General features: G+C 41.4%; 1 protein-coding gene across 4 annotated transcripts in view; it reads left to right on the top strand.

Annotated features, from left to right (window-relative positions):
- Positions 1-24,934, top strand: part of COL12A1 (collagen type XII alpha 1 chain) — a 114,575-nt gene that overhangs the window by 45,643 nt on the left and 43,998 nt on the right. For 3 of the 4 annotated variants that reach the window (XM_082668652.1, XM_082668649.1, XM_082668651.1), the window contains 19 exons: positions 1,846-1,985; positions 2,501-2,630; positions 4,248-4,390; positions 4,703-4,832; positions 6,663-6,803; positions 7,897-8,022; positions 10,567-10,706; positions 10,958-11,090; positions 11,190-11,216; positions 11,903-12,045; positions 14,393-14,522; positions 15,142-15,281; positions 15,710-15,839; positions 17,049-17,191; positions 18,355-18,484; positions 19,120-19,262; positions 20,927-21,056; positions 22,820-22,939; positions 24,041-24,187. In XM_082668652.1, coding sequence (XP_082524778.1) covers positions 1,846-1,985; positions 2,501-2,630; positions 4,248-4,390; positions 4,703-4,832; positions 6,663-6,803; positions 7,897-8,022; positions 10,567-10,706; positions 10,958-11,090; positions 11,190-11,216; positions 11,903-12,045; positions 14,393-14,522; positions 15,142-15,281; positions 15,710-15,839; positions 17,049-17,191; positions 18,355-18,484; positions 19,120-19,262; positions 20,927-21,056; positions 22,820-22,939; positions 24,041-24,187 — 2,466 coding nt within the window. The remainder of the gene's footprint in view (positions 1-1,845; positions 1,986-2,500; positions 2,631-4,247; positions 4,391-4,702; positions 4,833-6,662; positions 6,804-7,896; positions 8,023-10,566; positions 10,707-10,957; positions 11,091-11,189; positions 11,217-11,902; positions 12,046-14,392; positions 14,523-15,141; positions 15,282-15,709; positions 15,840-17,048; positions 17,192-18,354; positions 18,485-19,119; positions 19,263-20,926; positions 21,057-22,819; positions 22,940-24,040; positions 24,188-24,934) is intronic. The other variant, XM_082668650.1, reaches the window with a different exon arrangement.

Genomic DNA, 24,934 nt, shown 5'->3' with positions numbered 1-24,934 from the left:
CACTCTACGTAACTATTAAACGGTTGTTCCCAGACTTTTATTTTCTAAGGTTTGCTGCCTTTTGTTTTGGATTAGAAATGGAAGAGGGGTCTTATATATGATTTGCTTTGCCCCAACTACAGATGATCACATTTGATACTTTGCACTTGTAACCTCTAAATATAAAGACAAATTATAATTTTAGAATTTGGACTTTTAGAGAGGAAACCATCTCTCTTTACCACTGAAGAAACAGATTTAGAGAAGTTCAATTACTTACTCAAGGCCAAATGGGTAAAGACATTTTGAGAGGTCCTCGAAGAAAGGTAGCTATTGATAAGGAATTAAGATTTAGAAATAAAATTATGGAAGTGAATTTTTAGTGACAAAGAGTGGTGTAAAATGACTACTATCTGTGTAAATCATAGGGCAAAACATGGTAAGCACCAAATTGAAGGTTTTTGGAAAACGAATGATAAAAACTATGGTTCTTATTATATGAGAAAAATTTCTTTTAAATACATGTAGATTCTGGTAAAGATTGTCTTTCACTAATTTATTCTGGTTTTGGAAAGTTGGAATGAGTTTAATAAATAAAGTGGTAGAAATGTTTCACGTGCTTTGGATACTGAGGATACATTTATTTGAATGTTCCTTCTTAAATTTCTCTCTCCAAAATTTTGCAGATTTTCTTTTTGGATTTTGAACAATAGACTGCCTTTTCCCAGGAGAAACAGACCAGCCAGGAATCAAGAATTTGTAGGCATCTGGCTCTGGATTAGCTGAGAGAGTTGTGGTTTTATTTAGTTGGAGAGAATTTTGAGTGGGGATGAAAACATCTTTTATCTCTTTTTCTTTCTTTTTTTCTACATCAGCTACGTAATAGTTGCATTCATTTAGTTTCCCAGACAGTAAAATTGCTTGATAATTTTGTAGGCTTGATTATGACCCAAGTACAGTAAAGGTTAGGATACTAAGAATGGAAATTCTTTTTCTCAGCTTTGGCTTACAAAGAAAGTAGAAAGAGTTTATATGAGAATGATTTGCCATGCTCACAGAGTCACTGCATTAGTTCTCGTATAATTATTATTTGGAACATCTTTCTAACGGTCCTAATGAGCCTAATAGTTCTATTTTCATTGACATGTATTCCAAATATTTTTCTATATCAGTCATTTCACCTATACATGACTATACATGACTATACATGACTATACATGACTATACAGAGAATACAATCACAGGCAGTAGGATATTCCCGAATTTTAGAAGACTTGCTGGTTTCTCCTGTCTTCTGAGTGAGAAAGTGGTTAACTTCTCGTACCACCAAATTAGATCTTGTAAAGGAACTAAACGTGAATAAGAAGCCAATTCTGTCTTCACAGAGTATAACTTATAGTTATGGAGATAAGACGTGCATATAAATAGTCAATATGATAATGAGGGCAGTGAACTTGGGTGGTGCCAAGAGTGATAAAGGCAGTGGAGCTGTCAGGACTCACAGTGTCATTTACTGGGATATGTACAAGGTTAGAGACCAGAGCAAGTATCCAAGGCTAAGTCAGAGGTTTTGAGTCTAGGTGACTGATAAACTGTGGTGCTTTCAGGAAGAGGGGGAGCAACTTTTCATGAAAAATAATGAGCTCAGGTTTGAGTTTCCTGAGGCTGAAGAACCCTTTGGCCACCCATTCAGAGAGGACTTAGGAGTATTGGGCCTCTAAGCTGATTTACCGTAACTTCTTAGTATGTGAAAGAATACATGCAAAAGCCTGAAACATGGAGAGGAATACCATTTCAACCAAATTTAAATGTCATCGCCTTGCTATAATAATGAAAAAAGTGTATGTATTTCATTTCCTCGTGTAGGTGACTTGGAAGCACCTTCCAACCTAGTTATTTCTGAGCAGACCCATCGTTCTATGAGAGTGAGCTGGACACCTCCTTCTGACAGTGTGGATAGGTATAAGGTGGAATACTACCCAGTTTCTGGAGGGAAACGGCAAGAAGTGAGTAGATAGCCCACTCCTTCCTGGTCCTGAGATTGGGTCCTCCTCCTTAGGGCTCTGAGAGGAACGCTGGGGGGATGTAGGGGGCAGAACTGGGTCCAAGATGGCGCTCTCCATTTCTTGCTAGACAAGCGCTTCCATTTGGTCTTAATTAGAGGGAAAGAGCTTTGCTTAATTTCTTATGGTTTTTTAATTAAGTATTTTTAATTAAGGATTAAGAGGATGCTTAATTTATCCATGAGTTTATATTAGAATCATCGAGTAGGGAGGGAACACTGAAGACCTTCTAGTTTTACCCACTAATTTTACAAATAAGGAAACAACAGCTGGGAGAATAAACTGTATGAATTGTCCAAGGTCTCATGGTAATCTGGTGGTTTCCAAAAACAAAAGACAACGGTCTCATTAAAATATAATTTCTAAGCTCATTGTAGTTAACTACTTCACAATCATAGGAGAAAAGAGGGAAGTGATGATAACATAAGTTGTTATTCTTTTTAAAATTTTTCCCCTAGTTTTATGTGAGCCGATTGGAGAGTAGCGCAGTACTGAAAGACCTGAAGCCTGAAACTGAGTATGTTGTTAACGTGTATTCTGTGGTAGAAGATGAATACAGTGAACCTCTGAAGGGCACAGAGAAAACCTGTAAGTCAGATTTAAAAAAAAATCTTATCATTGTTTTATTTTTTAAGTTAAAGAGGTGACAGCCCTCGTGGGATTTTTTTTGTGTTCTTTTTTAAAAAATTTTTATCGAAATGTAGTTGATGTACAGTGTTGTGTTAGTTTCAGGTACACAGCAAAGTGATTCAGTTATGCGTATACATTCTTTTTTAGATTGTTTTCCCTTATAGGTTATTACAAGATATTGAGTAGAGTTCCCTGTGCTATACAGTAGGTCCTTGTTGGTTATCTATTTTATATATAGTAGTGTGTATATGTTAACCCCAAACTCCTAATTTCTCTGTCCCCCCTACCCCCATCCTCTTTGGTAACCATAAGTTTGTTTTCTACGTCTGTGAGTCTATTTGTCTTTCGTAAGTAAGTTCATTTGTACCGTGTGGGACTTCTATCAGCCTTCCAAATCATTCCTTTATTCGATATCCATTCAACACATATTTACTGAATGCGTACTTTGTGCAGGTCCTCAATAAATGCTCGGTGGTTTTCTCCTTTTACTGGCTGCTTCTGCCATCATGGGACCTGGCTGGGTAGTCATGGTCTGAGATATCTTAGAGGGAAAAGTACCTTTAACAGTTATCTACTTCTTAAGGGAAGATACCATGTGGGGAGTGGGACTCAGATTACCTGGAAGAGCAGCTTGCAGGAGTGACCAGCTCAGTTCTTCCTGCTGGCAGTGAGAGCTCCCCTTTTTTTTTTTACTGACTTTTGGACTCTGGCCTTTACTGGAGAAGCTCTAATGGCTTTGGCTTTGAGTAGAGCTTTGGGGAACGATGTTCCTCACTCCTATTCCTGGTAGGGTTTCTGAAGCCATATGAAAATACTCTTTCCTTCATGGTTGGGCTCCAGGAAGAGGGGAGGCCTCTTACAAGAGGCAGGAGTGGGCGTCACTGAATTGCCTCTACTCACTGCTCAGTCCCTTAGGTCTTTATCTCTTCTCTTATTTCCCTTTATTTTAGACCATCAGAGGTGGGAAATAATGTATTTCATAATGGACAGGATTAATCTGCTAATTCCTTAAAACTTTAAACTCAATCTTAGGACAAAAATTAGAAAGCTGTGTAGGTGTTAAGTGGAGAGAAGGCAGTAAGCCTTTTACTCTGCCTCATGGGCTAATCTTCTTTCTGAAGAATCCCCTAAGTTCCACTTATTAACAGATGACACCCTCATTTAAAATGTTTTAAAAAGAAAAATGAAATGAAATATTATGTTGGCTTTTTATGTATGAAATGTTATGGTTGAAGAATGAAAATGGTCAACTTACAGATGTTCCAGAAAAAGAGATTGAAATCTCAGGAAGTTGGTCTCTGTTTTGGCTTCCACATGAACTCACTAGAATGCCATTTTACACTTAAACTTCTTTGCTCTATGAAATAGTTATCATATGCACTCCTAGTATGAGGTGGCGATAAACAATGAGATCGGGTTTTTGCGGGGAGAGGAAAGGGTCATATTAACTCTCATTGATTTCTCACAGCAACCTATTTTCTATTTAGCATATACAAATATCAATAAGTAGGAAACGATTGAAAAATGAGCAGACTGACAAGAGCTAGACTGGTGTCTTCTTTTACATTCCAACAGTGCCGGTGCCCGTGGTCAGCCTGACCATTTACGACATTGGCTCGACCACCATGCACGTGAAGTGGCAGCCAGTGGGGGGCGCCACTGGCTACGCCTTGTCCTACGAACCCATCAACGCCACAGAGCCGACCAAACCCAAAGAGGTGGGAGGCGTTTGTTTCTTTATTGTTGGGTCTTCCTGGGACTTCACGGTTGCAGAGTCCCCATTAAGGGGCAGTTACTCACGAACTCATTTATAACTTTACACCCAAAACAGAAAAACACAAGATTAGATTTGTGACCTGTGACGAATCTTAAAAAAACATCAGCATGAGAAAGGAAATGCAGGGCAGAGAAATGAAAACTCAAAGTTGTGTGAGAATCTAGCAGTCACAGATTGGTGTAATTGTCCATCCCCTGTTAGTGGAAACGTTTAATTGGAATGTGTTGTCTCCCCTCGGCATGTCCATCGGCAGATGCGCATGGAACCGACAGTGACCGATGTGCAGCTGAGTGACCTCTTCCCCAATACTGAGTACGCGATCACGGTCCAGGCCGCCCTTCACGACCTCACCAGCGACCCCTTCACTGCGAGGGAGGTCACCTGTAAGACGTCGCCAGTTCTTCTTCCCTTATTGCTGTGAATACAACACGCTCTTTAGGCTTCTTCTTTCACCCGATCGTGCTAACGATAATTTCGATAATTTGTGTGTCAGTTGTCGGGTTATTACTTATGGCAATCTAATTTGAGAATTAATGTTATTTCTGGACCTATGGCAGCATCTTAAATTGATTGTAAGATTCACATTTATTTTCCCATATTTTGAGACGTATCTTACAGTCAATGGTGTCTTACAATTGCACTTGGTGAGGTGTCAGTCAGGGAATAGAACATGAAATAACGGTGCATCTTACAATCCATATTGTTATAGATCCATGAAATATTGTATATGGCATTGGTGAGACGGGAATGTCGGGTGAGTGTAGTTTTGCAGGAAGATACTAGGTTTAAGATCAAGATGTTCTAAGTTCTTGTTGAAGTAGAAACTATGGCACACATGAATGTCTGTTTCTGTTAAGTAAATGAACTCAATCCCCAAACATACTGATCATCTTCGACACTCCAGTCCTGTGCTTAGGTGTTGGGAATGTACTGATAAAAATGTAGGGCAGTGTGGAGGACCCGGACCCTTTCGTGGTTTGCACTTCTCTTGTGTGTATTGTTCAGCCCCTTTTGTGTTTCTGGTTTGCCTCACTAGCACTTAGGTGCTTTTTCTTGAAAAGTGACAGTGACTGCTCTTAGGATCCTGGCCTTACCCAGCCAGTAGTTTTGTTTCGTGCTTCTCGAGGTGGGCGTGCTGGAATTCTAAGTATGTCTTGGCTTAAATTTGGTGAGTCTCAGAGCACATTTCGAAGGAAATTAAGAAGTTGGAAGAAACGTTCAAGGGGGAACGGTGTTGAGACAGAAGCATGATGAGACAGAAAAGAGAAACCCCGCAAGGTGGAGCGGGATACAGTCACTGACAACAAATAATCATCTTTCATATGTCGGATCCTGTCTGGAGCTGGTGGTTTGCGGCAGTGGGTCGACGGCAGGTGGAGAGAGCAGGAAGCGGCTGAAAGACGAATGCGGCCATGGATTTAGATGTGGGGCTAGACTGCTGCAGTAGGGGAGGAGAGGGCACAGAGAGGGGCTGAGAGACGAAAACACTGAAGGGATGGAGGTGCAGAAACATGGAAGTGGAGACAGAGATTCAGGAAGAGAGGTTTACAGACTTGGAAGGAGAGACAAAGGAAGTGGGTGAAAGAGGCAGCTTGAGAGAGTGAGATGCGTCTCATAGAACAAGAGAAAATCTCTCCATTAGTTATCCTCCTGGTCCTTTGTAAGGTAAAGCTTTGTTTGACTTGGTGAAAATTTATGATTTGGATTTTCTTCTCACCGTTTGGGCTCCTGTGGGTTTTCTTGTAAGCTTATTGGTTGCTTAATTTCGTCTCATCTTCATGCTTCACTCTTGTAACCATTTGTTTTTCTATCACGTTCTTCAGGAAGCGTGACTCATTTTGATTTCTATCTTAACCGACTTAAATATCTGATAAAGACACATGAGCTGTACATATATGGTGAATTATGATTTATTATAGCTGAGCAGCAAGTAAGAGCTTATTTAAATAGAGCGGGAGAAAGTTAACATATAAATGAGAAGTTAGAGTTGTGATAAAAATTTAAATTTATCCTGTTTTTAAAAAGCCTCCTTAAGAAGAATTCAGCTGTACCTGGTAGAATCAAAGTGCTTTTATCATCATAGCCAATTTGTTTAGTTACTTTGCTGCACACCTTTAAGTTTTCTCCAAACAACTTCTTGAAAGCTTGTGTGGATGCTTTAGAGCTTTTTGGCTGAGAACCACATCTGGCCCCAATTTCTCATGCATTTGCAGTGCCTTTGCCCAGTCCTCGAGATCTGAAACTCAGAGATGTGACTCACAGCACCATGAACGTCTTATGGGAACCTGCACCTGGAAAAGTGCGTAAATACATTGTTCGCTACAAAACACCGGAAGAGGATGCCAAAGAGGTAGGTTGAGATTAGAAGGGGTTTAGAAATATTTGTTTAGTCCTAGTAGGTTTAACAGAAGCATCTAAACAAGTATTATGTGTTTTGAATACTTGTCACTTTATGAACATAGTGTTGGAAACGTTATATATTTATAGAGCACTATTTGAATATTGGTAATATATTGGACTGTCTTGCATTTAGTTTGGAAATGTTTTGCTGTGTGATATTAATCCTAAAAACATCATCCCTTTGTAGATAAAGAGTTATAGAGTCTAGATGGCATTTCGCTCTCCTGCAGATGCTTCATATGGTGCTCTGCATTCTACGAATTACTAAAACATGTCATAATAATGTTTCTAAAAATGAAAGCTAGCAAGGGGATGCAGGAAAGAAGAGGGGAAGTTTGTCAGGGAATGGGAAGATAGGACACTTGAGCAGGACAGAGAGAAAGTAGGAACATAATGTCAGAGGATTGTCCCTCTGGCTTTGAGCATGTTTGAGATGATGCTGAGATGGAGAGCTATTTCCAGGACAACCTGCTTCAAAGTGGAAGCAAACTGAGGAGCTTCACCAGCGAATGGGTTTAGAACGTATGTTTACCTGAAGGGGCATTAATGTGAGAATCTCAGAGGCGTTTTTGGAAGCTAGAAGTGGTTTCTCTAAGCACCCAGTTACAGACTGTGCAGGTCATTTGGATTGTACACAAGCTAATTTATACCTGTGCACACACTCAATTCATTCTGGGTTTCAACGTCAAAAGCAGTGCAATGACCAGTGGGTCTAATCAGCTAATGCACAGGAGAATTTTTCCGAAATGAATCGCGCAGTGATACAAAGGGAGACGGGGAAGTGGGGGAAACGATTAGGTTGTTTGAATTCCTAGGCAGTCATCATTTACCAGACCCTAGTGCCAGATACAGCTCAGTACATACATTTTTTCCACTTTGGAAACATTTTAAATGATCTCCAATTCCTGGACTCTTATGCAAATTGGAAAACACTGCTGTTTTTTGTACCACAATTCTTATGCTCTTGTGCTGAGAGAGATAGCCAACAACAGAGGGATGTCAAAATTAAACTCTGTAAAAATAGTTCCACTGCTCTATTGTAGGTAGAGGTGGACAGGTCATGGGCCAGCACACCTCTTAAAGACCTCTCCTCACAAACCCGGTACACAGTCAGCGTGTCTGCGGTGTATGATGAAGGGGAGTCTCCCCCAGCGACTGCTCAGGAAACCACCCGTGAGTTGGTTTACGCTTTATGGATAATTGGAAGACAACACTGCATGCACGTGTCGCTGAACTATCTGGATTATTTCATTTCTTTAAAAAAAATTTTTTTTATTGGTGTATAGTTGATTGGCAATGTTGTGTTAGTTTCAGGTGTACAGTAAAGTGATTCAGTTGTACACACACACGCACATGTATGTACGTATTGCTTTTCAGATTCTTTTCCCTTATAGGTTATTACAAAATACTGAGTATAGTTCTCTGTGCATTTCTTAATGTTATTTTTGCCAGAATTTAATAATGTTTGGGTTCATAGATTTCTTCCCATCTTCTATCTCTATGTCCATTCCTTTTATGATAATTTCTTTCCTATTATTCTACCAGCCACTGTCACTAATTCATCTTCCAGATACTTAACCAGGGTGTGTGTGTGTGTGTGTGTGTGTGTGTGTGTGTGTGTGTGTGTGTGTGTGTAAGGGGGTGGGGAGAAAGCATATTGGACGTTTTCTCTGGAAAGCATGCATTAGTTATCAATTTTTTTTGAGATCTTACTATATGTAAAGTGCTATCAGGGCTAACAAAATATAAGCATCTTTGCTCTCAGTAGTATTCCATTGTGAAGATAAAAAGTAACAATACATGGGATCATGTAAGGAAGGTGAGTTACATGGCACTCAGAGGAAGGGGAGATTCCACAGTGGGAAGGTGGAAGAATACAGGGCACCTGCAGGGGCCCCATCTTCCCTGCTCCATTCTGGGCCACCTCAAGGGATGTCGCTTTCTCTCCTTCTCATGCTGCTTCCGTAGCATTTAACCCAATTCTTATTGCCTGTTGGTCTTTTCCTATCTATTCTACTTCCCCCTGGCCCCTTCCTCATGAAGGCACAAACATATTTATTTTGCTCAATTTTGAGTCTCTAGTTTCTCACTCAGTGCTCAGCACATCATTTCCTAATTAAATGGTGGTTAAGAAATTGAGGTCTAGAGCCAGCAGGGTTCCCAAGAAATATAATGGGAGCCACAGAGGTAACTCAAACTTTTCTAGAAAATAGAAAAGGTAAGGAGAAAAATGAATTTTAATAATGTGTTTTATTCAGCCCAGTGTATCTAAAATGTTAGCATTTCAACATTTTTCAGTATACTAATTATTTATATTTCACATTTGTTTTGGTAGTAATTTTTTTGCAATCCGGTGTGTCTTAATTTACACTTTTCGCACATCTCAATTCAGATGCCACATTTCAAATGCTCAATAACTACATGTGGCTGGTGGCTCCCATGGTGGACAGCACAGGGAGTCTAGAGAATTTAAATGACTTGCCCAGCCTCACGCAGGAAGCTAGTGGTGAGGGATCAGTGCTATAGTCCAGAACTTTACTTCCTATCCAGCAACTCCCTCACCAGAGGCTCAGGAGCTTCTCCTTCAGTGCCCAGCTGGTCTATACATGATCAAGGCATCTTGTCAAATTTCACAGCCTCCTCCTTAACTTCAGACAGTATCCACTTCTGCTCTTTTCTTACCATGTGAAATCTCTTAGCAACTTTAATAACCTTCTTGGCATCAGTTCTTTCCTGGAAGGGTAGTTGCTAGAGATGAAAATTTGTCCGTATGAGCAGGCTGACAGATGTTCATAAATACAGCAGGAATTTAAAGGGAAGTAAAGGAACAATAAAGGGCAGAAAAAGTCAGGAAGAAAGCCTAGTCAAAGCCTGTCATTTAATATATACTAAATTAATACTTGTTTTTAATCCTTAGGATTTCCTAAGAACTTTTAGATACATCCAAAGTGCACCCTTAATGGTCGGTTTGTTTTGCAGTTGTGCTTGTGAAAGTGGTATTATCTCAATGGGCCTTTTCATTGTAACTATTAGAAACAAATTTTTGGTGGCTCTGGCTTTGGTTACCAGGAGATAGAGAAATAATTGACAATGAAAGCTCAGAAGTGGTGTCAGACGTTCCAAATTGCTTGTGCTGCAAACCAGCTGCAGTGCCTGGTCAACAGAAGGGCTCTTAGTTGGGATTTCAGCCATCATCAGCATTGCAGGGCTGGTCCTGTCTCTGAATAGAGTTGATACAGTCAGCTTCACATTGTGTGTAAGGTTAGTGATCTGCAGGAAAAGCTTATGCGTGGATTACTTAGATCATAAGATTTCATGGGCCATGAAGGTCCATGAAGTCTCTGATATTATGGGCTAAAGTTTGTGCTTCTGTACTGCTGTGCAAAAGAGTCCAGGGTTTTCCTTAGATTCTCAAAAAGTGGGAGGGACAAAACGATGAAGAACCACCGTGTTAGAACAGTATGACTAAACGGTACCTTTAAAAAAAAATCACCATTTTAATAGACGGGAAGTAGTCTGTTACAGCCATAAAATGCTTGCAGTTTTCAGGGCTCTCTCTCATATTTACTTTCAAATGAACTGAATTGGTTAGATACTTGGTTCTAAGCAAGGTTGTCAGCCAGTTTTCCCATGTCCGTTAAAAACAGAACAAGGTAGTTTTATTATATTAAGTTTGGGAATCACATCGAAAAACAGTCCTGCCTTTTCTCGTGACAGGCACTGTGCCAGCCCCAGCAAACCTACAGATTACTGAAGTAACACCAGAGAGCTTCAGAGGGACTTGGGATCACGGAGCTTCGGATGTGTCTCTCTACAGAATCACCTGGGCACCTTCCGGAAGCACAGATAAGATGGAGGTAGTGTTAACTCTCTTTTGCTCTCTCTCTTTTTTGAGATCACATTTCATTATAGGGACTCTTGTTTGAAATGTGTATTACCTCTGTTGACTGAAAAGCGCCCTTCCCTACTAGTGGCTTTTGAGCTCATGGCGTGCCTCAAAGCAGGAGGAATATCTGGCTAAATGATGTCAACCAACTGCCATGGAGTGCATGATGTAGCCGGTGACTTAACCTTGTGTGGGTTTGTTGTTTCTTCCTCTTTCCCTAAGACCATCCTAAATGGAGATGAGAATACTTTGGTGTTTGAAAACCTGAACCCGAACACTCTCTATGAAGTTTCTATTACTGCCATTTATCCCGATGAGTCAGAAAGCGATGACCTGACTGGCAGCGAGCGCACAAGTAGGTGTTCAGCCTTCAGTAGGACATTGTTATCTTAAAATGAACAGAATAGAGCTATGCCTATATTCGTAATATTTCCCCATATTCTGTTTTTTGTAGTGCGTTTGATACCCTTAACAACACAAGGTAAGAATTTGCTGATTGTACGGATGACCAAATAATGAATGAATGAATGAAAAATAACACAAAATCCATTGCAAACAGGCCTTCTGCTTTTAAATCGTAAGGTGTTGATTGGGGCCTCTTTTAAACAGGTCTTTCTCAAAAATCTTTGCTCTTTGCTACCATTTGTTGAGGAGTCATTTGAGAGTCAATGACCATCATTTACCGTCAGGTCAAATTTAGTTCTAAACCTAGGGGCGAGAGGGGAATAAAGACACAGACCTACTAGAGAATGGACTTGAGGATATGGGGAGGGGGAAGGGTAAGCTGGGATGAAGTGAGAGAGTGGCATGGACATATATACACTACCAAACGTAAAACAGATAGCTAGTGGGAAGCAGCTGCATAGCACAGGGAGATCAGCTTGGTGCTTTGTGACCACCTAGAGGGGTGGGATAAGGAGGGTGGGAGGGAGATGCAAGAGGGAGGAGACATGGGGATACATGTATAGTATAGCTGATTCACTTTGTTATAAAGCAGAAACTAACACACCACTGTAAAGCAATTATACTCCAATAGAGATGTTAAAAAAAATTTTAGTTCTAAGCCTAGAAGTATACAGCTCTCTTGATTTCCTGGGGAACAGTGCATATTTGTGGGAGGGGCATTCTCCAGTGTGTTTACTCTGTTTCTCAACAATCCTTTTTCAGCTCCAAAAAGTGGCCCACGGAACCTTCAGGTGTACAATGCAACTTCTAACAGCTTGACTGTTAAGTGGGATCCTGCTAGCGGTCGTGTGCAGAAATACAGAATCACCTATCAGCCTTCCGCAGGGGAAGACAATGAACAAACGGTAATTCATTTTGAAAAAACGTGACTTGGATAAGTTCTACCCTCTCCGTCTCAAAGCCCTCTCACTCCCAGTGTTTAGTTAGTCACACTTACTGTTTTGAGAGTTGCAAGATTTACTGTATTGCATGGAATTTTTTGGCTTCACCCCTGATGGAGCCTCACAGCATCAGGCATGTGCTTCCATGCATTCATGTTTTCCTTAAAAACTATTAGGCACGGGTCATCCATGAAAATAACTAGATTTCTGACTCTATTTGTATTTTCATTTCTTACATCTCTAACTTGATCAAGTGTTGAGAGTTTGCTAAACTTCCATCATTCTAATTTTTCTGTTTTTTGCATGTCATAAGGTACCTTCTAGATCTGATGTTTCTACATCTGGGTATCTGTTCAACCTAACCCATACTATTTATCACTTTTACATTTATCCAAATGGAGGTTCCTGAGAAGGACTGTAGGACTACTGTAAACTCGACTTTCATCTTCTTTTTCTTCCCAGCCTTCCCCTATTTAACAAGAACCCTTGTCCATTTACCTTGCTTACTTTAGTTGTCTGTCTTTGAACCTTCTTCAGCTTTGTTGTATGAGATGTGTGATCAGAGCTGCACACATTACCCTGAGTCAGGAAGCAGCATGATTTTTACACAGATAGGGCGATGCTTTCTGATTTATTTCAAATACCTCTTTTGGTGAGGTCTAGCATTCTGTTGACTGTTGGGGGCTGTGATTTTTCCTCATGTTGCCTTAGAGAGAGTGAGTTATTAACTTTTAATTGTCTGACTCTCTGAGCTCCAGCAAATGGGTCATACCTCTTCCCAGTTTAGAGGTGTTAGCAGAGGTAGATGCTGGCAGTGGTTAAAGGTCTCTGAACCTGCGCGGGAAGTGGGTTTAGCTGAACTAATGCTCTTGTGAGCTGCTGTGTTGAGGTTTCCATAGATCTAGACTTAGGTAGTGTGATACATTTGGATTAAGAATTTCTTATAGTTTATCAATAGTGAACTAAGTACCAAGTGTCATCAACTGGCTTTTATATAAAATAAGACACATTGGATGGACTGATAATTTAATGGCAGAAACAGAACTTTCGTCTGTGCCAGGCCAGATTTAGGCAAAGCTTGTCCTTAGCATTTCTGTTCTTGGTGATACTGACCATCCAGCTGCTGCCCTGGGTCTCTCTTTCCTGTCTCTCAGCTGTTTGTTATAATTAGAAGGCGTCTCATAAACTTATCCTCTGTACAGTATTAGCTGATAAGCCCTTAAGGTCTGTTATTCTTAAGGATATTTGCATTTTAATGCTGGTCTACGAAATAGTCAAAGCAATGAATCACTGATGCTGGCATATTTTGGAGAGCTGGATGGGAGAAGCAGGCACACACCATTCTGCTTCCTCCTGAGGCTAGTTCTACTAAGTGGATGCTTTCAGATTTGTTAAGTATCAAATACATTGATACTTTGTTCTCATAACCTCAAATACTAAATTTGTTTGAATTAGCCACTGTGGTTCAATTTGCCCCTATTGAGGGGGCTTCACTGAGGTTTTCTCTGAAACGCAGACTGCTTGAGTGGATGCGTGCTAAGTGGGAAACATCTGGACCCACCATCCACATGTGGACTCGTGGGCAGCATGCCATTTTCATGCGCTTTTAATTAGTGTGGCATAAACATCTGAATTTGGTAGACCGTTAACAAATCATACAAATTTCCTTTCAGCAAGATAACTAGATGGCCTTAAGCAATGAATAAAACCCTTCAAACTCTGTAATCAGAGGATATTGAAAAAGCTTCATACCACAAGGCTGGAATCCTGAGTGTGGCCTGGCAGAGTGTCCTGTCACGTAGTTTACACAGCTCATGCTGTTAGGGGGGCAGTTTTTGAGGGGGAGAAAACCAAACGCTTTAGATCTTTTGCTGAATCATTTAAATATGTTTCTAAAGCAAATAAAAAACATCTGTAAAAAGGTAAGAATAATACTTAATGGTGCAGAGCCTCTACTATTGTGCAATTCTTTGCTATCTCAAAGTTCCTTTGCAGCTCACTTATGATAAATGCCTTTTTGGGGAGGAGATCTGTGAAATGTGTTTTGGATGAAATTTCACAGTGCTGGCGGCTAGCAAGTTGAAATATCTTTGTAAGGTCACCAGTTTCAGGCTTAAAATCCTTTTTATGATTGAAAGTGCATATTTTACATTTAAAATTATACCCTAAGATACATTTTCAGGTTTCACTCCGGGACCTGTTTCCAGATCTTGGCAAAGGTCTCAAACAGCTCCCCTGTAGAAAGAGCTTTTTCTAACAGATTAGTGAGATGGAGCGAGCAAGGCTTACACTTATCCCTGTTTTACTCAAGACCATGGTAGGAGGACGGCAAAACAGTGTGCTCCTACAGAAGCTGAAGCCCGACACTCCTTACACAATCACTGTGTCCTCCCTGTATCCAGATGGTGAAGGCGGTCGCATGACAGGAAGGGGCAAGACCAGTAAGTGAACCCAGTCTCCCACGGCTTTTTTTTGTTTTTTGTTTTTTTCCTGTACGCGGGCCTCTCACTGTCGCGGCCCCTCCCATCGCGGAGCACAGGCTCCGGACGCGCAGGCCCAGCGGCCATGGCTCACGGGACCAGCCGCTCCGCGGCATGTGGGATCCTCCCCGACTGGGGCACGAACCCGTGTCCCCTGCATCGGCAGGCGGACTCCCAACCACTGCGCCACCAGGGAAGCCCTCCCACGGCTTTTTAAATAACGTTCACGGGGATGGAATCACATCTTTCTCTGGAAACCCTGGGGTGACGCAGCCTTTTGCTAATCTTTTAAAATGCATGTTAATAATGATCTTAATTGTTTTTTAATATCCTTACTTGGAGTCATCTGTCTCTGTTCAAGGAAGACGTTTATTACTTTCTAGGATAAAACAAACAAAAACCGCTCAGGGGCCAAAATCTCTCTGGAGAGATGAGACATGTGTCAGATGATCGCAGACATTCTTTCCCTTATTCAGGACTGCAGCAAATATTTGTGGGGTGGGGAGACATCAGTGAACCTGTGTTTTGTGAGCGCTGCGTTGTTAGGACCACACTGTGATGTGCTTTCCGTGCATTTCAGAACCTTTGAATACCGTGAGGAACCTCAGAGTGTACGACCCTTCCACCAGCACTTTGAACGTTCGCTGGGACCACGCAGAGGGCAGTCCTCGCCAGTACAAGCTCTTCTACGCACCCACAGCAGGCGGTCCGGAGGAACTGGTACTTATTTCCTGTAGGGAAAAAAAGCACGTTTGTTTTAGCTGTAGCCGAACGATTGCAAAGTGGAGCTAAAGAGTTAACCAATTTACCTTAGTGCTGAAGAAGTTCATATTCATTCGGTAGGACTTGACAGAGGGTGGTAGGTTGGTGTCTTGTGCCTGGGTGATCAGGGAGTTTTTGCGGGGCGTTGGGGCTAGGGGAAATAATCATTTCAGGGAGTTCTGAGAGGGAGCCTGGGGTGAGTGCAGAGAAGTCTTCAGAAACTCTTATAACAGTCCGTCTGGGGGCGCATCATTACATCCCAATATTATAGAACTTGCTTCTTGGTTTGGTCTTGAGTTAATATTTTGAGTATTATATTATTCGAAGTATTATTTCTTTTACAAGTTTTTCAAATCAGATACTTTACATTTTATTAAAATCTTTAGGTTCCAATCCCTGGGAATACCAATTATGCCATTCTTAGGAATCTGCAGCCAGATACCGCATACACTGTTACAGTAGTTCCCGTGTATTCTGAAGGTGATGGAGGACGCACATCAGATACTGGAAGGACATGTAAGTAAGAAGGCAGAAAAATATTGCTTTTTCATGATACGTTTTGCTTTTCCGTGTAAAGGCCATATAGGCCCATTGAAGACAATTTGGAAAATTCATGATAGAGCAAAAACATAAAAATTACCCATAGTTTACCATCCAAATGCCACCAACTGTTAATATTTTAGTGTATGAAATAAAAGGTTATAATGGCATTCTTCTTCTGAAATGATAATTTCAGGATTTATAAGTGTGTGTGTAATCACCAGTATTCCGTTTCACTCACAAAAGTTCATGAGCTTTGCTTTGTGCCTTATAAATTCGTGTGAAGCAGTGTTTTGTAATTGGCTTTCGTAGTGTCAATTGTTGAAATCTGTTCGTCACATTACTTGATCGCACATTTCTCTGGTTTGCTGATGAAGTGCTTTCTGGCGCTGAAAATCTGTGTGCTTTCATTTGCCATTAACATCTTGAGAAAGCAGCGTATAGTGGTTTTACAATTCTTTCTAGTACTGCTTAAAGGCTTTGGGGCATACCTATAAATATTTCTTTGGCTTTAAAAATACACTTGCTGATGGCTAAAAGAGAGCAAATACAGATGACTTCTTTTGGCAAAAGATTAGCGGTCTGGAAAGATGATGTTATTGGCTAAACTAGAGTTTGGGGTTAATACATGGATTTAATTTGCATGTTTTCTAAGTCCCTATTGGGGCAGTTAACTGAGAACTGAGTGTATCTTTTCTCCCTCCTTTTGCCTTTTCTTTTAATCACAGAAGACATTCGGTATCTATTTGTTGAATGAGCAGGAATGAATGGGTGAATGTAGCTGATGGAATTAGATGGCTTCATCGGTGTTGTCAGTTTTCACCTAGAAGGCAGAGCTATGAAATCCTCTTCTCTATCTCTCCATTACCTGTGTTGGAAAACTGAAGCTTCTTGTCCCTTGCCCCTTGTTTTTTTATGGCCAACCCAGTGCTATTATCGTACGTTCACTAGCTTGTTTTTATTGGCAACAACTTTGCTTCCATATAGACCAAGGACATAGTTGGCTAATTTTGACTACATTTGGATTTGCAGAATTTTCATCTGCTTTTGTGTGTAGATAATTAGAAGTTTAAGGAGGACAGTATTTTATCCTGTTAACAGAGTAGAAGTTTTGGAGAAGTGATAGCAAAAGCTTGACATATATAAACAGATGTAAGAAATATGTGTTGGCTTTTCTTTCCTCAGTGGTGAGAGGGCTGGCAAGAAACGTCCAAGTGTACAATCCAACGCCAAACAGCCTGGACGTTCGCTGGGGCTCGGCGCCGGGGCCGGTGCAGCAGTACCGCATCGTGTATTCGCCCCTGGCTGGCCAGAGACCCTCGGAATCTGTAAGTCATGCTGTCGTCCTAGAGCTCGACAGAAGAATGCTGTAGATTTTCTGTAAGTCATGCTGTCGTCGTAGAGCTCGACAGAAGAATGCTGTCGATTTTACTGTGCCTCCTGCTTTAGTTGCTGGCCCGGAACAATAAGTCAGTTGGTGTGGTACCTACCGGGTCTCCTGGAAACTTCCTTTCCTGATGAGCTAAGGCTCAAGTTTGTGTCCTGTTTGGTTGCCTGTGAGGATGCAAGCCACGGGCCTGCCCATGTGTAATGCTTAAATGATTGCTTTTGATGAACTAAAGTAAGTGTATTAACTAGAGGGTCAGTTAGCAAAAATGAATTTTGGAAAAATGCAAATTAGCTATATAAGTTGAAAGCCCCAGCAGTGAATGCAACTCATTGCTAGACCTTGTCAGTCTGGGCTTTTGTTGTAACATACACGTCTTTGTTATGAAAATACCTTAAAGTTTGCCTTCATCGGCTCTTAACAAGTTGCCCAGTCTATCTTCAATCCACAGTACTATGCAGTTTTCTAAGTAGATTAATAATTTTGAGATCAGAAATTTCTAATTGGACAAGGGATAGAACACCTATGGGGAAGTACATTTATAGACTAATTTAATTTACAAGTCTTTACCAAAATAAACAATGACAATGAACAAAGGTAAACAAGTGAGGAGCGATGATGTGTTCTGTAAGAATATTGATTTGTATGTCCCTGTGTATGGTACGACACATTCAGACAGTACTGCCCTTATCCATTGCATGGAGTAGCTCTCTATTTTACCAGTGTGTGTGTGTGTGTGTGTGTGTGTGTGTGTGTGTGTGTGTGTGGTCCCTTTTCTTATGTGTATCTAACATTCGGGATGCTTTTGGGTAGCTATCATGAGCCCTGGATGTTGTATGTGAGAACCTTTATCGTGAACACAAATGGGAGATAGTTGAAGTTACTAAGCATCAAGTATGAACTAACTTTTTTGGAGAGGAAATTTCTGAGGATAAATTGCCCTTAACAGTGTGGCTTGGACAGACCTTATGAGGTAGCACAGAAGGTGGTTTCTGCTGTGCTGGGCTCAGCCTTTTACAGTAAACATTATGATGCTGACTAATAAAAGACGCGGTAAGCATTTGGGCTGTGGTCAAGCAGAATCTGGTGTGTCCTCCCCTCCAGATCGTGGTGCCGGGAAATACCCGCACGGTGCACTTGGAGCGGCTGATTCCGGACACACCCTATTCCGTGAACATCGTTGCCCTCTACTCGGATGCAGAGGGGACTCCCAGCCCCGCCCAGGGCCGCACGTGTGAGGCGGAAATCCTTTCTCCACCGGGTTCCCTTGTGACTTGGGGCAGGAGGCCTGGGGGGTGGTGGTGGTGAGTGAGGAGTGTGGGGAATCGCCTCTACCTTGTGCAGGTGAGGGGAGCGCTGGGTTGCCCACAGTCACGTTCAGCCTGGAACCCTGGGCCCACGACTGCCCTCCCAGCTGAGTGACGCCGTTTGGCCGTTTTCTCATCTGGTACCCCAGTTAAGGAGGGGTTTCTTCCCTTCTTCTGCCTGCGATGGGTCTTCTCACCAACTGGGCACTTTGGAAGTGTTAGGGCGCGGCCTCTCTGTTTCATTAAACAGGAGGTGCTTATAGCAGTTAAAATAATCCCTTTCTCTCCCAGTTTGTGCTTTCACATTCAAACCTAGCTCTCTGTCACCGGAAGTTCAGCATGTAATCGTAGCTCTGAATGCAGCACTTTCTACTGGTTATGGTTTCACATTAGAGCCGTAGATGTGTATTTCATCATAAGGGAGTGAGCAACCCAGAGAGTCGTGAAGTACCGGGGTACAGTTACTCTGCCCTGGGTCCCGTTCTTTCATGCCCCTCCCTCCACCCCTGTGTCCACTATGGTCACAGACAGGAAACTAACTCTGTTGTATTTATTTATTTAGTACCACGAAGTGGACCAAGAAATCTGAGAGTCTTTGGGGAGACAACCAACAGCCTCTCGGTAGCCTGGGACCACGCTGATGGGCCGGTTCAGCAATACAGGATCATTTATTCTCCCACCGTTGGTGACCCAATTGATGAATATGTGAGTTGGTTACTCATTCATTTGAGCATTTTGAAATCTCTTACCCGGTTGGAGGGTGAAAGGAAGCTTCCTTCTTTAGGAAGTGCTGTGATTACAGTTGAGTCTTTCTCTGAGGTGATATTGGGGCCACCTGCACGATCAGTACCTTTGGGCTCATTTCTCTTCTAAACACAGGTTGAAAAATTATCTTATCTCATAAAAATGTGTATTTCTAACTATCTAATTATACCATAGGAACTGAGTCGGTGAAACATGATACCTATTATTCTGAGCTACCTAACTTCATGTTCGAGTTATGTGACTCTAAATCTTAACTTTTTTTTTTTTTGAGGTACGCGGGCCTCTCACTGTCGTGGCCTCTCCCGTTGCGGAGCACAGGCTCCGGACGTGCAGGCCCAGCGGCCATGGCTCACGGGCCCAGCCGCTCCGCGGCATGTGGGATCTTCCCAGACCGGGGCACGAACCCGTGTCCCCTGCATCGGCAGGCGGACTCTCAACCACTGTGCCACCAGGGAAGCCCCAAGCTCCTATTTTTATTAATCAGAAACCCATGTAACTGCCATTTAAGAGTTTCTGATCAAGATGGGATAAGCGGTATTACCACACTTAGTTTGCCAAAGCAGAGAAGCTCCTGCTTTAGTGTTTATTCAGCCTTGCCATGGACAAATACACAATTTCCCATCACTTTCTGGAAACATTAAAGATGTAATTTCCCTCCCAATTCACCATTTGGAATTAGGGGACTCCACGCTGGAATTCATGGTTTAAGTGATCCCTGCTTTTTGTAGAAGCAAAGCATAGAGTTGGAAAAAAGACTGAGAGGTCTGTCTGGTTCATTTGCTCTTCGTGGGGGCAGCTGAATGTATTTTCCATTTCTTCTTTTTCCCCTAATTAATATTAGCAAAACTGATACTTTTTTTAATATAAATTTATTTATTTTACGTTTGGCTGCGCTGGGTCTTCGTTGCTGCACGCGGGCTTTCTTTAGTTGCGGCGAGCTGGGACTACTCTTCGTTGCGGTGCGCGGGCTTCTCATTGTGGTGATTTCTCGTTGTGGAGCGCAGTCTCAGTAGTTGTGGCTCACGGGCTTAGTTGCTCCGCGGCGTGTGAGATCTTCCCGGACCAGGGTTCGAACCTGTGTCCCCTGCATTGGCAGGCAGATTCTTAACCACTGCACCACCAGGGAAGCCAAAACTGATGCTCTCGAGTACAGAAACTGAGTCCGCTTTTGCTCCCCAGTGGGCTCCCAGTGGCTGGTACCACACCTGGCCCACGGTGGGCACAGGGTGCCCATTTGTGGAAGGAGTCCCACGAAACTGACACACATGGAGGAGTGGGGAAGGAAGGGAGCGCAGTGGTGCTCAGTCACGTGTGTGGAGGTGCTGTACGAGATACTGCCTTTCATCCTCACGGCTTCCATCCTTCCTTCTGAGATGCTGAGCCACAAGACTGGGAGGTGGCTGATGCGGGATTTGAGCTGAGACCTGCCCGACTCTAAAACCATTTCCCTTGCTGCACAGTGGTAGACAGTTTGCCTCGCCCTGAGCATTGTGCAAGAAAAAGAAACGATGAAGAAAACACTCCTGTTTATGGGAATACATACAAAAGTATTGATCTGGAAGTCCTCTAGCTGATGATAACTCATAATTTAACTTCCCCTGCAGACCACTGTCCCAGGCAGAAGAAACAACGTAATGCTACAGCCCCTGCAATCTGATACCCCATATAAAATTACTGTTATTGCTGTTTATGAAGATGGAGATGGTACCCATTTGACAGGAAATGGAAGAACTGGTAAATGTCTTAAACCTTTTATAATCTTTAAATTTGGTCATATTTGAGTATACACATCTCAGACACTCCATTAATACTGCATTAACATTTGTATTAGGTATTGAATGTTGTCAGAATGATATGACAACGGAATGTGTTATTAACTTTTTAAAGGTCCACTGAAAGAAGGAAAATGAGACACAAATCTGCATATTTTGCTTTGCTTGAGATAGTTTTATTCTTTGGAAAACAACTGCTTAGTCACTGAATAATGTTTTAGTTTGTGTGGTATTAGTTAAGGCTGTAGCTGTTAACTCAGTCAATTAAGTGTTCAGCAAAAAAGACCCCATCACCATAGAATCTTAAGTCATGAAAAAGAAGCAGGATGATTGGGAATCATCTTCTGTCTTTACAAATTTAGCTTTTTTTAAAAATTATTTTTTCTATTGTACTAATGGATTACCAGGGTTCAGGCCCCTTTTCTAGCCTGCGTGGGTAGCAGTTTCTTATGGTTTAGATCAAAAGTTCTCTAATTTGGTTGCTGGAATCATCTGAGGACCTTTAAAAAGGCTTATGCCTGTACGCCACCCCGAGAGATACTGATGTTAATGGTCTAGACATGGTCCAGACCTGCTGAAGTTCTAGTGCGCAGCCAAAGTTGAGAGTCCCTGGCTGAGCGTGAAGGTGGGTTGGGCCATGGGTCCGCTGGGTTCCGTTACTGGGAGACATGGGTAAGACACTTTTCCACTTCGTTCAGCAAAAATCCACTTAAGTAAGATGATTTCAGTCTCCTTGCTACACTTAGTTGCCCAAACTCTTTTTCTACTTAAATGATCTTGACAACATTACAGGATTTGGGAGAGGTAACATTTGAAAACTCCTGAGAGAAAAGCAGGACCAGAGTGTTTCAGCTCAGTCTTTGGAGGCTGAGGAATTTGTATATTTATTGACACCTGTTGTCTACAGGACTGAGTCAACACAGACTCCATCTAGCGGCTCAAGATGATTTTAATTTAACAGCTTCCCATTTTCACTCTTCCCTTAGGTTTCAGAATATATTTTGGTATTTTTCTGGAGGAAATGCTGTATTTCAGAATTCTGTGCTTAATCAAGAACATACAAAAATCTCTACTAGATCTTTAGTTTTCTAGGAAGGGCCAAAGCCGCTTCTGGCTTCTCTTGTAAAAAAGTTTTTGAAGTTAAGTCCTTATTTGTGTAATGCTGTGAATAAAAACTCAGTGGCTGACTAACAGGCTACCGCACAGCATTGATCTAATAGGGGATAGAGTCGGGTAGTACTCTGGAGGTGTGAGGATTTACTCTAGGTTATGTTGGTAGAGGTTATAGTGGTGCTGGGGAAGAACCTCGTTTTGGTCACTAGCTAGCTGTGTGGTCTTGGGCAAATCATATCTTATTTTTGTGATAAGATGGTTGGATTAAATAGTCTATAAATCATTTTTTTGGCTCTAACAATCTGTGATCTATAACATTCAAAAAAATGGTATGAGATCTCTTTTACTTTTTATAATTCTGAATCCAATTCTAGAAATCACCGGTTCCTGAGTCCATTTGATTTGCTGTTTGAATTTGGAAAACTACTAAGCTTTCTGTTGAACATTTCAAGACCTTTTAATTGTTTTCTGGAGCGGGACAATATGGGATATTATTAATTTGCTCTCATGAGACTGCACTGTCAATATTCATGGTCAATACTCATAAAGTTCTGTGCTCTCTCCTCGTTTGTCAATAAAAGGTCAGTAACGTGTGCCAATATTTGTTTTCAGTGGGATTACTTCCTCCTCAGAACATACACATCTCAGATGAATGGTATACGAGATTCAGAGTGTCCTGGGATCCTTCACCATCTCCCGTTCTTGGATATAAAATTGTGTATAAGCCAGTGGGTAAGGAAGCACCTTTATCATCTTAGAAATGCATTGGAGGGTTATTTGTGCATGATGGTGTTCTTTGTTGCATCCCCCACGATTAGATTCTCCTGATAGCTCAGTTATCACATCAAGTCCTCTCCTACCAGAGGTAACGTTTCTGGAAATAGTATTTAAGCCAATGGTCTAAAGTATCATTGTAACTATGGGTTTAGATGCAACTCCCATTAATCTGCATGGCAAAAACGTCTGATCTGGTTCATAAAATTGCACAAATTGAAGCTGTGATCAGACAACCTATATGTTATTATGATTGTGAAAGAATGAGTACTTAATTAGTATAAACTTGTGTATTTTTCCCAATAGGTCAAGGTATTATTCCATTTGGGGCATGTGCATTTTAGTTTATTCACGACAGGCTTTCTTTTGGCTTCCCACGGACACTTTCACCTAAATGGACATCCCCTCTATTAAATTATTCGCCATCTGTGTTTCCATCTTCTGTCTATATGTTTAGCAAAATGGAAGCAAAATACTTTTATAGTAAATTTGCTGGGGTATCTTCCATGCACCCAGGAAGGATGTGAACTAGAAAAAAATAAAGGAGAGAAGGCAAGTGTAAGGATATGTGAGCCTGTGTAAGAAATGGAGAGGGAACTTCAAGGTGGAGGACTTTCAGTAACCACACTGCATGGAACGGGGTGGGAGATAGACGTTCTTAAATCATCTCTACAACAGAAAAATGTTCATTGAGCACCCAGTATGTACAAAGCACTATGCTGCAAACTGCAGCTTAAAGAAGAGGCTTGAGAGTCTAGAGTAGTTGACGGTGTGATGATTTATTCGTTAAAGGAACAGTAATTACAAACCTGCTACATTCATTAGTACACATGCTACCTACTGTGCTATGCTTTGAGAATAACAAGGAAAAGGATTCGGTCTCCGCTTCCAGTTTCGTATTCACCATGTAATGCAGCGGGTGTTACGGGGAGCACGTGCATGAGGGCTATGGAATTAATGGTGTTCATACTATCATTTGAGTATAAGTTATTTGATTTTAAGAAAAATTTGAGACTAGGAATGACATATGTCTATGTATTTTTGTGATTGTTATTAAAGGTTCCAATGAGCCCATGGAGGTCTTTGTTGGAGAAATGACATCGTACACGTTGCACAATCTCAGCCCCAGCACCACCTATGACGTGAACGTTTACGCGCAGTATGATTCTGGTCTCAGTGTCCCTCTGACGGACCAAGGCACTACCTGTGAGTCACGTAGCTTTTTGTGGTTGTAAGAAAAAGTGTAGTGTAAATGACCAGGTCCTTCTGTTTTAATTTTCTTTCTTTCTTTTTCTTACGCATGTTTCCTCGGCCTTGAGTAGGTAACTCTTTTGTGTCCAGCTAAACAAATACTTACGTCATATAATCAAGGGTACAAAATGTATAATGATGAGATATGTTTGTTTCATAGAAAATACATTTTGAATTTTAAAAGATAAAAATTATAAAAATTATGGTTTTATCCATGTGGGATGGTATGTGGTTTTTTCCTGACATTGGATGTTAAACATATATTCCCTAAATGTATTGATCTAATTGAAAGTTTTCCCATAAATGCCATGATGACTGATTCAGCTTGCAGGTAGATTTTGTTATCATCAGTGCTTTAATGGCTATTTGAGGACTTAGCAGATAGCCTTTCAGAAAATTTTTTTTTATTATTTTTCATGAGGTGTCGTTGACATTCATGGCGTGGAGAGGGGCTATAGGCAGACCTCGTTTCATTGCACTTGGCGGATGCTGTGTTTTTTTTATAAATTGAAGGTTTGCGGCAACCCGGCACGGAGCAAGGCCATTTTTCCATCAGTATTTGCTCACTTCATGTCTCTGTGTCACATTTGGTAGTTCTTGCAATATTTCAAACTTTTTCATTGTTATTATGTTCGTTATGGTGATCGGAGATCAGTAATCTTTGATGTTACTATTGCAAAAAGATTGCAATTCGTTGGAGGC

Source organism: Grampus griseus, assembly GCF_964374135.1.
Source record: "Grampus griseus genome assembly, chromosome: 13".
Taxonomy (NCBI): Eukaryota; Metazoa; Chordata; class Mammalia; order Artiodactyla; family Delphinidae; genus Grampus; species Grampus griseus.
This window is presented reverse-complemented; position numbering and strand designations above follow the sequence as displayed.